Here is an 11,608-nt window from a genome sequence, read left to right as displayed (position 1 = left end):
TGTAGTCGAGCTCAGCGTGATGACGTCTGTGGTTTACGTACGGCACACGTAACCCGCAGTTGCGCAACCGTCCTGCACGTTGACATTGGGACAGTAAGCGGACAGTAAGCGGACACAAGACACAGGACACAGGACCGTCTCTGAGCTGAGCTGACTTGTCTTCCAGGTTAGTGAGACGTTTCTCTCTATATATCTATAACATGTTTGTCCTCCTGTAGAGGACGCGTTCAGACGGACACCAGACGAGGCGTCCTGTAGAGGTTGTTAGGGGCTCTGGCACCAGGCTAGCAGCTAGCATGTTAGCTCTGATGCTACCGTCCACCGGGAGGTGACTGAAGGAGAACCTCTGCATTCATGTTTAATGTTTGTTCTGTTTGTTCTGTTTGTTAGCCACAGAAAGACACTTCACAACCAGTCTGTGCACTTAGCTGAGACACATTGATCATGAGGTGATAAGATGATGCTTCTCTCTGCCTGTGTTCAAACACACTTTGCTCAGATAAGAAGTGGTTTGATAACTACAGATGAGCTCTCATAGGTCTGTCAGGTGACTGAGTATTTCCATGCAGCTCTTCCCTCTCTGCCTCCATCCATGTGCTCACACTGTTCAGGCCTGTTCTACATGGCTTTCTCTTGCCACTCACACTGAGGATTTGAACCTGTCTAAGCATCAAGGCCAGCTCTCAGTAGTTGACAGGTTTAGATACTGCAGACTGCATCCAGTCCCTATATTGAGGTCCAGCACCTAGCTCCAGTGATTACACCCAGTTATTTATATATATATATATATATATATCATAATATAATAAAGTGTATTGACTGTCTTAATGTGTTGTGTGTTTCCAGGGCAGGATGGGAGCCTCCTTGTCCACACCTGCTGCTCCTACAGTGAGGGCAGAGGCCATGATGGCCGCCCCTCCTCAGGGCTGCCCCATGCACCAAGAAGCCCAGCCTGTCAAAGGTGCTGCTGCCTGCAGAAGGGATGAGGCTGTTCACTACCATTTTTTAATAATTAGTTGTTCAATTTGTGTTAACATATTGCAATTTGTTTGTCTGTATCTGCCTTTCTTAGTGTCTCCACCTGCAGAGTGTCCCATGCATCAAGCTCAGCCTGTAAAAGGTATACATTTTAAAGTCAATGCTATTAAATCATTTGTGACATGTCTGTATCACTTTATTAGCTTTGTTTCAAAGGGCTGGTGCTACTGCTCCCTGCTGTCGCCTCTTAAACATTTGACACGTTTAGATTTTCTTTTCTTGACTGCTCTGTTTCACATCTTTCATGTTATTGTATTGTTGAAATTCTGGAAGGTTTTAGGCTAGTACTAGCCAGGCTTTTTTACCCACCATGCCTCATTCAGGTGCTCTTGTCTCCTGCAGCGTCTCCTCCGTCAGAGTGTCCGATGCATCGACCAGAAGCAGGTCCAGCTCACCAGGACCGGGCCTATGAGTTTGTGGAGTGTCCCATGAAAGCTGCAGAAGGCATGAAGAGTGACATCGACCCAGCAAACATGGTACCTGCACCGCTTTAGTGTAGGAACAGAGGGAGGGAGTGGGCGCTGGGTGGACGGAGAAGGGAGTGATGGTATAAAAAGCCAAGCAGAAATGAATAAATGTGTGATCTTGAAAGGTAGTGTCTTCTGACTAAAAGCATCATTTGGACAGGATTGCAATTTACTAAGAATCAAACAAGACGGAGCTGTTCAACCTTTGAAGAGATAGATAACATTTGTAATGTTTGTAGGTGTTAATCGCTCACACAGCAGTTACTGAGCTCAAACAGCTTTAAACATCTCTTGAAATATACAACAAGCTAGACATTTTATTAAGGAAATTATTTTACAACTTTTAGTTTTATTGATAATATGACTATCATGCTTGTTGGGGATTTTAAAACTTCAAAACTCATTCAGTATTAAATGGCTAAGCCAATTGAATTTCCCCTCTGGGATCTTCTTCTCGCTGTCTTTAAATTGAAAAGCATGTCACCGTGCTGAGAGCGGAGGCAATAGAAATACTCCCAATCTCGCTTTCAGCACCATTAAAGATCAAGTGTGTTTGTGTTGTTCAACCATCTTTACTCCCTCTGTGCACAGATGCCTCCTCCTAACCAAACCCCAGCTCCAGACCAGCCCTTCGCCCTCGCCCTCGCCAGAGAGGAGTCCACCATTCCCCGCCACAACGCAGAGAAGAAGTGGGTTTATCCGTCTGAGCAGATGTTCTGGAACGCCATGCTGCGGAAAGGGTCAGTCCATACTTTATGGCTTTCGCATTCTAGGTCATCACCAGATGTGTGCAGAAATGTAGCACAGATTGTTTGGGTTCTCCAGCATGTAACATTCCCCAATACTCTTTAATTCTAACCACTTACTTTTTAGTAACAAGGGAGGAAAGCATACATTCAAGATTATGGCGCCACAGGCAACACAGTTTGGTATGGTTCGGCACAGCACGGAAAACAAAAGAAACGCCTGAGTTGACATTTTTGACATTTTTATTTTGAAAAATGTACACATGAAATGTCAGCTCATTGGCCATACTTCTTACTGTAACAATTAAGCCACTGGCAAATGATCTGAAAGAGTAATTTAAACAATACGTAGATAATGCTCCATCTCTGGTGATCTGAGTGCATCTCTCTCTCTGTCACTCGATCACACACTCGCTAAGCACTCATTACGCTACGCTACTCTGATACCAACGCAATGTGTACCGTAGGTAGACTGTTTGAGACGCAGTAAACTCACTATCGATAAGGCTGCAGTGTGAACAACAAATCTGTGTAGAAATCGGCAGGATGAGAGCGAGTTAACGGGAGGTGTCATCGATTTACATTATGATGGTGCGTTCAGGATATATTCAGTACAGATGAGTACTGGGTGAAGGTAGATTATAACGTTATCATGGTGTGTTCAAGTTTAATCTCGTAAAATGTAGTTTTTGGCGATAAACTTGAATGAATCCAGTTGTTTGAAGGAGACGTTTTCGCAGCAATGTAAAATAGGATTGAGAGGGATTATGACCTGTTTAACTTCCTAACAAAAACCAGTATGCAAAAGGTAATAAAGGAGTGGATGTTGAAGTACATGCAGCTAGCATTGGATTTATTGTTTTACTGTTGTTTTTCACCGATGTTTTCATGTGCGACAGAGTATTCATCACATCTAAACACAGTCTTTATCTGAATTAAAGGGGACATATCATGTAAAACTTACATTTTCAGTGCTTGTGCATATATATATTTGGGTCAACTGGAGGCTCATTAGAATACACCGCCCACAGCTTGAGAACTACCTTTGCAAAGGCGCCATATTTTTCTCACCAGCCAATCAGAGCTTTTCCAGGAGGGGCTCTTAAAGAGACAGGCACTAAAACGGAGCGTTTCAGACAGAGGGTGAATACAGGTATATTCAGACAGACGGGATGAGAAAAAGAAAGTGTCAAAGCATGTAAACATGTTCTAGTAGAAACCCCAAATACAAGTATGAACCTAGGATTGAGCAGGATGTGTCCCCTTTAACAGTCAGTGTTGTTGATGCTGCAGGTGGCGCTGGCGTGAAGATGACCTCGGTGCTCAAGATATGACCAACATCATTAATATCCACAACCAGAACAACGAGCAGGCCTGGCAGGAGATCCTGAAATGGGAGGCTCTGCATGCAGGGTGAGTTTACAAACCGTAGAACTGCCTACAGCTTTTCCATTCATTGGAGACAAATGTAGAATCATTATTTTGCTCACTCAACAACAACAAACATTAGCATCAAATCAAAATAATTCTACATGATCCATCAACATCAAACAACATGTTCTATAAGTATCTGCCTTTACATCACAGTGTTCCAGTTATGTGATGAGGATGGCATCTTGTGTTTTCTTGCAGTGAATGTCCGTGTGGGCCGACCTTGAAGAGGTTTGGTGGTAAAGCCAAAGAGTTCTCCCCCAGGGCTCGCCTCCGCCACTGGATGGGGTGAGCTGCTTGAACTTTAGTCCACGATTGAGATGTTCACCTCACAAATGCAGTGCGTTTGTGTTATAATGTCAGAGTCCTGTTTTTGTGCCAAAACGATAAGATTTCATTTGGAAGTTATCAGCGAGCAGTTTCATTATTATGTGGCATGAATCAACAACATGAGGAAAAAAGATCTGGACCCCGTCATGTGCTCAGTTGGTGATGATCTTGAATACTGCAGCTGTCTGATGTCAGAGAACAGGGATATTAATAATTAACGGTTTAACTGGCAATAAGAATTTTGACCAATTGATGTGTTAAAGTTAAACAGTTAAAATAATAAAAAAAAACACTGCATTTCAACGTTCACAGCTATAATGTATCTGATAACAATGCGGCAATTTTCGAATAATAATCGACTAATTCCCAGTGATTTTTCGAGTAGTTGCGTTAATTCGTAACCGGGTCATGATACCTGGAGAGACACGCTGCTTTTGTGTGTTTCAAATGTATTTTTTGGCGCTTTGAGCACCACAATCCGAGTGCCATTTAGTTCCATTGAGTTTCATGATACTGGAGAGAAGGCAGACATCTCTGCGGCCGATAGCTCCAACACTCGGCAACAGGGGACAGCATGTGACAAATAAAGACATAAACAACGTCTTATTTCAATGAGTGAACTTCTCTAATGCTTCTTCTTCCTCATTAGCTACGAGCTGCCTTTTGACCGCCACGACTGGATCATCGACCGCTGTGGGAAGGAGGTGCGCTACGTCATCGACTACTACGACGGTGAAATCAACAAAGAGAACTACCAGTTCTCCATCCTGGACGTACGCCCCGCCTACGACTCTTTAGACGCCGTCTGGGACCGTATGAAGGTGTCCTGGTGGCGCTGGACCTCCTAAAGGACTCGAGACACATAAGCACGCGCGCACACACACACACACACACACACACACACACACACACACACACACACACACAGTCACTGTGTGAATTCAAACACATGGACTGTGACACTGGCGTTCTTCATTTCAGATGTGTTGTGCTGTGAAAGAAACCATAAACAGGACTCATGAAGAAACAGAGCTTGACTCTGTTACTATGTTAGTTGTAGCAGAAGCTCACTCTGTTAGGCTGCATGAAGCCTCATCTGCTCATCGTACTCATTTCAATGGAAAATCTTGCTTTTGGGTTTGCATTGCAATTCACAGGTCAACATGTACATCTAAGCTAGTGGAAGTGTTTGTCAGACAGATCACATGTCGCTCAGACTGCCTTCACTCTGCTCTCACTCCAACAGCCTGCCCACTGTAAGGAACAGGAGGAATACTACTACTACTCGGTAGGGCTGTCGCGTTGAAGGATTTTCCCCTGCAGTGACAATGATAGGCTCAACAGGGCGATACGCGGTGTTATTGCAATTTATTTATTTTGGTTAAATGGTCCAACCAGGAGATTAGAAACGGTTTGAAGTGTCTGCCACACAGTATTTATTATTTTTGTAATGTGACTGCCGTGGAAATGACCTTTGAGAACTGTGGCTTACATATGTAAACAAAGCCCACACACTTACGATTGTGTTTTTGCAGAAATTATCCGAAAAAAGGCTCCCAGTCAATAAGCTTCAGTATGAGGATGATATTCTCCAGCAGACTGAAGCGTGCTCAGAGCGGTGGGAATGACTCCAGTGGCAGTTTGAGTTGAGAGCAGAGTGACGGGATCCGTGCTTCTGGGGCACAGTGATGAGTTTCAGTTTTGTCAGGGTAACCATCGTTGGTTAGATGGGTTTGACAGGTTACCATGACGACTGGGTAGTGGGTTATGAGTGTTGGTCTAGTTTGACCTACATGATATATAGCTATATTTTTTTAAGGAAGCAGGATGGATATGAGCCTTGCTATTAAACCCTTTCTTCCTCTTCTTCTTGTTTTGCCGAGTCTGCCCTGACTTCTTCCGTTGGACGTCAGGTGCAGACGACAGTAGCTTGTGTGAAGGTTTGCATACTGTATCATTGTGTTCTTGCAGCATACTTCATATACTGTATTACTTTCCTATTTCATAATGGGTATAAAAGCTCTAAAGTAACTTTAAAGTGAATTTATATCCTTGGGTTTAAATCTTTGCTTACAGTGTAATTATCTTAGTCAGAATCCAGTTTCAGCTTTGCTATGTCATTTTTGTTGCGTTGATTTTCTCATTTTTATTTATTGTTTGATGAATGAGTGTAGCCTTCTGTGGGCATAATCTTGATGCTTTTGTTCCCATTTTACTAGCTCTGGTAGTCAACTAAACTATCAATAAAGCTGGTCATCTTCTGCCTCTCTATAATATTTGCCGTTCTCTTGGAAAAAAATCATTACATTTTTGTGTACACTTCATGTTCCAAACCTGGCAGCAGGGACTGGCTCCACTTCAGACACTAGAGCATCAGTGAGGTCCAACACTGATGATGAGTGATGAGGTCTGGCTCTCAGTCGGTGTTCCAGTGTACAGGGCCAGTGTTGTGTTTGAACAGGAGAGGGACAAACAAGGACTGTTGTTTAGTGTCTGAACCAAACCAGGAAGGACAGCCACAGGCCTCCCTGTCCATATACTGTATATTTAGCACCATCTGCTGGACACAATGCATCATTACAGTTCTAAGTATATTATATATAAATCAATTTCTGTATTTTGTCTCGTCTCAGCTGCCTAACGAACTAAACCAAGATTAATCAGTTTCATAAAGAACACTCAGAACAGATGAGAATAAACATGTCTGGTTTATTTCATGACTTTGAAACAGACATGAGACATCAAGCACCGATCACATCAATTCACATGAACTAAAACTGACATGTAAATACAAAACTGTGACGTTCACTGCCACAGAGTATTACATAGAATACATACAGTTCAACGCACGGCCACTGTCATATACAACCTGTTTTAGACAGCTGGTGAGCTCACACTCTGACACAAGTCAACAATTAGGGGGATCTATTGGCAAAAATGGAATATAATATCAATAAGTATGGTTTCTTTAGTGTATAATCACCTGATAATATGAATAGTGTTTTCGTTAGCTTAGAATGAGCCGTTTATATCTACATATATCTACATGCACCGCCATGTTTCTACAGAAGCCCAGAACGGACAAACCTAACTCTTAACTTTTCCTGCTTGGGCCGGAGTCGATAACGTTGCTCGCTCCCGTCCTCGTCGCCGCCGTTGCTCTCTCTCTCTTGCATCACTACTCACTTCCTACGTACACCATGGATTTATAAAGAGAACTGGATACAGCGTCGGAGGCGGGCTGCCGTTCATTCCTGAGTTGCTCAGTGGCACATGAAGCCAAAATGGCTCGACTGCCGAGTGATAAAGTACCCAGATCAACCGGCGATGTTCTACATCCATTGGGCCCATAGAGCAGGCGCAGTAGCGTTTCCTTTCACTTCGCTTCCCAGCCCTCGCTCCAGCCTCGGTCTGGGTCTCATTCACATGAACGGAGGAAGAGAAATAACTGTTGATTCAGCTATTAGTGCATTTTACAACTTTTAGGTCCTAATGATTTAAATAAAGGCTATTCAAGTGTTCGTACTGGGAAGTTGATTCACCTCAAAATAAATTATCCGCTAAGTTACAGACGTCTCTTTCCCAATGTAAGTCTATGGGAAAAAGTATTTTTGGGCCGAATGGCATTACGTGACGGACACGGAAGTTAGTAGTTTGGCCACTACGAACATTTGTATCAGAGCCCTCTACTCTTACAACAACTAGCTCTAGAGAGGGTTGATCGCGTGCCTGCGTCGGCCACCGTAACTCTCATTTGGCTCGCTTGACACACGGGAGAGGCTTCAGTTGGTTGCAATCTCCTCACTGGACCTTTAAGTGCTGAAATCTAACGTACATGTGCAAGACGCAACATGACATAAAGAATATCAAGTATCAAATAGGACCCCTGTGAAATATTTAGATTCCAAGAAAATAAGATACAATTCTCTATTAGGACTGCTCACTATTGGATTATACTATGTGGTTTGACATTTATATATAGATATATATAGATAGATATATCTATATATAAATGTGAGCTTTATACACACCTCAAACAGCCCTTTTGTCATTGGACAGAGAGGCTGATGAGCTTCTTTCAGCCATGTTGATGCAGTTTTGAAGCTGAACACAAGAGGGAGGTGTTTCACTAGAATTGACACGTTGGATTTGTAGATCAACAGCACTATGAAACATCCCACATGAACAAAAAAAGTACATTTCTTGTCATGATTCTCCCTCTGATGGCTCGCATTAGAGCGCACACCACCTCCTCAGTGTGACTTCATCCACTTCATAAATCTTAAGGAACATTCTTCCACCTTATCCTGTAAGACTTTTATTTCTTTGTGTAATGTCTGTAAAGGCGGGGGTCAGCAGTTATTGGTTCTATACCATGAGCTAGTTTTCAGAATAGTTCGTTTGGGGGGAGGCCAGGATCTTACAAACGCAGGCCTACATGTTTTAATATGTCTTGTTTTTTAGTTTTTGCTCTTAGAGAAAAGACAGGAACATACAGAAAAGCCCTGTTTTGTACAGTGCACCTGCTTTTAAGAAATACTTATTTATTACTTTTTAAAATGCATCAGATGTGGTCATGGTTTTTATGTATTTTCGCACATATGCTGCTCGCAGGTGAGACACATTATGAGCTACTGTACGTCCTCATGATCAATACATCATTAAGACTGCTGGTTTGGGTTGGCTGTGTGTCATGCCTCTCCAGGTCTTCTGTCTTTTTGACTCTTCTGAAACGTCATCAGTCACGGCCCAAGTACTGTCCCAATAAGAAATACACATCTATGGTTCAAATGTTTCCCAGCATGCATTTCACATCTACCAGTGGTGATGGCGGAGAACGTGAGCCAGGCTCATAACTATTCTAATTGTTGTCACTAGATTAAGTTTTAACATTTAGATTTTGGATATGCGGTCGGTGTATCAATATAAAGCCTATTAGAGAACGTGCTCTGGTTTTCAGTGATGTGAGAAGCCGCCAGCTGGGTGACGTCCTACAGTCTCTGCTGGTTACCTGGCAACTGCTCATGGCCAGGAAACAGTCCTGATCATAACCCCCTGTATAAACAACAAATTGTTGTTTTTACATTCCAGTTTTTGAGCTTAAGTAAATGAGACATGATGTGTTCATCAGCGAGCTGCTAGATGGACCTCGTTACCTTTGGACGGAGCCAGGCTAGCTGTTTCACCCGCTTCCAGTCTTTATGCTAAGCTAAGCTAACTGGCTGCGGACGTGAAATAGACGGATGTGAGAGGCAAGTGAGCTGATATGTGTTGGTTCCCCTTTTATGATGTACAGTATATCTATATAGCTTCATATCTATATAGATATATGTATATATATACTCGATTCTGATTGGTCAATCCCGGCGTTCTACGGTCTGTTATTTCTTTATAGCATATGCAGTTCTGATGTCGGACTCTGTCGGACTGTTTTAGTGTCAAAGTATTGATTTCTTCAGTAGGTAGCCATGTAATAAGCGGGATAATGTGCAGCTAGCGGGTCATTGTTGTGAAATAAACCCCTGCAGGGTGAAGAAAAGCTCTTTGCGTCCGGCTTCATTTCACATCAATGACCAGCTCGCTGTACATTATCCCTTACATATCAGGCCTGTCAAAGTCAACGCAATAATGACGCCTTAATGCAAATTCGTTTTGACGCCTACAAATTTCTTTAACACATTAACACAACTTGCAATTTTTAGGTTGTAGCAAACTCAGTTTTAACGCTCCAAACTGACGCTAAATTTTAGCAATGAAAAACTGTCATGTCCATTTTCAAAGGGGTCCCTTGACCTCTGACCTCCAGATATGTGAATATAAATGGGTTCTATGGGTACCCACGAGTCTCCCCTTTACAGACATGCCCACTTTATGATAATCACATGCAGTTTGGGGCAAGTCATAGTCAAGTCAGCACACTGACACACTGACACCTGTTGTTGCCTGTTGGGCTGCAGTTTGCCATGTTATGATTGGAGCACATTTCGTTATGCTAAATGCAGTACCTGTGAGGGTTTCTGGACAATATCTGTCACTGTTTTGTGTTGTTAATTGATTTCCAATAATAAATATATACATACATTTGCATAAAGCAGCATATTTGTCCACTCCCATGTTGAGAAGAGTATTAAATACTTAAATCTCCCTTTACGGTTCATTTTGAAGAGATAAAAAATGTGCAACGATTAATCGCGATTACCTATGGACAATCATGTGATTGGGAACATTTCTCCCTCTTTAAAATGACTTTTGTCTCGTTACTTTGCCTAAACTTGCACCTGAGCTGTTATTCCTACTTCAGGAAGTTCTTTTCTGTCTGTCCTCAGATGCCTTGAGACAACCTCAAAAAACATAAAATAAGCAGCAACTCAATGCTCCCAGTCTAAAGCGCACATATGGCTGCGTTGAATCTGTGATCAGCTGTGGGTTATTCATGTAGGTGGAGAGAGGGAGAGCTGGAAGCACAGTGAGGGCGGAGAACACAACATGTCTTGTGGCTGCTGCAGTGCATTGTGGTCTGTCAGCGGAGCAGCAGGTCTCTCTGCCTCCTGACTGATTGATTCCTGTCTGTGTGATTGTTGAATGTCAGCGCAGGAGGAAAAACATCTCTCTTTAAATCTCAAGGGGGCTGACACATGACATTTACCGTGCATGTCGAAGACAACATGATGTCTCCGCATGACGTCTCATTGGCTGTAATTGGCCAGTCATCCGTGGGAATGAGAATAAAATGGATGCGTTATACGTCGGAGATTGCTCTTTTGGGTGGATTTCTCCTTTAAATACATGAAGTGTGTGGGTCGACCACAGAGCCGTGCGCATGTTGCCTGAAATAATGTGTGCATGTTGATTTCCCGTGTGCCAGATAGCTGCACAGCACACAGCAGATGTCCAAACAGCCCCTGGCATTCTGTGTGAAAGTCCGATATTTTATCATATCTGCTCTCTGCAGTCCCTATTTCCATACCAAAGAAGGGCCTTTCAAGCACTGTGTCTGCCACCGGCCACCCGCTACCCCACCATTACCCGGCTCTGTCCACATGTGCGCTCGCTATCAGCGCCAGGCATCGTCTTGTTAGACAGGTTTGCTGTTTTACATCGACGGGGCGTTTGTCTGCTAATCAGTGTGAACATGCAATCAGTCAGATGTCTGTTAAAAGTGATTATTTCAGCTCGGTATATTGATTTGAACCAGCCTGAAGAGGAGAGGCCTACATTCGCTCGCAGGTTAATCTCAGTGGTTATGATTTGGACATGTTTGTCTAAACGAAGCCATTAAAGTAAATCATGAAGCTGGTCACATCTTAGAGGATGTAGTATCTTAATGTAGTGAGGGGAACCTGGAGCAGAGCTCACCACAGCAGCCATCATTAAAGGAACATAGAAATGTAATATCATTACCAATAGATAGAATATGCTGTACGGCAGCAATCCCTGGACGTATTTTGAACTGAGTTTCCTTCATTTCAAAGATAACAAGCAACTTCAGCCTTGTGCCAAAAAAGCAGCAGAAGCTGATCAGTTATAATAATATTGTTTTGTGTTAACGTGATTATAGAAATTGATTAATCTCAACATAATATCAGAAGACATCTC

At 42.9% G+C, this 11,608-nt stretch overlaps 1 protein-coding gene across 2 annotated transcripts; it reads left to right on the top strand.

Annotated features, from left to right (window-relative positions):
* Positions 1-6,286, top strand: hccsb (holocytochrome c synthase b). Of its 2 annotated transcripts, none has more exons than XM_074622055.1 (8): positions 1-166; positions 847-961; positions 1,073-1,113; positions 1,362-1,514; positions 2,097-2,245; positions 3,545-3,664; positions 3,884-3,970; positions 4,662-6,286. In XM_074622055.1, the coding sequence occupies exons 2-8, from the start codon at positions 853-855 to the stop codon at positions 4,858-4,860; spliced, it is 858 nt and encodes a 285-aa protein (XP_074478156.1). In that variant the 5' UTR covers positions 1-166; positions 847-852; the 3' UTR covers positions 4,861-6,286. The 2 variants fall into 2 exon arrangements, with proteins under 2 accessions (XP_074478156.1, XP_074478157.1); XM_074622056.1 differs by having other exon boundaries at positions 1,073-1,120; positions 1,381-1,514.
* The last annotated feature ends 5,322 nt before the right edge of the window (positions 6,287-11,608 follow it).

This window comes from Sebastes fasciatus, chromosome 21, assembly GCF_043250625.1.
Source record: "Sebastes fasciatus isolate fSebFas1 chromosome 21, fSebFas1.pri, whole genome shotgun sequence".
Classification (NCBI taxonomy): Eukaryota; Metazoa; Chordata; class Actinopteri; order Perciformes; family Sebastidae; genus Sebastes; species Sebastes fasciatus.
Note: the sequence above shows the minus strand (reverse complement) of the source record. Positions and strands in the feature narration are given on the sequence as shown.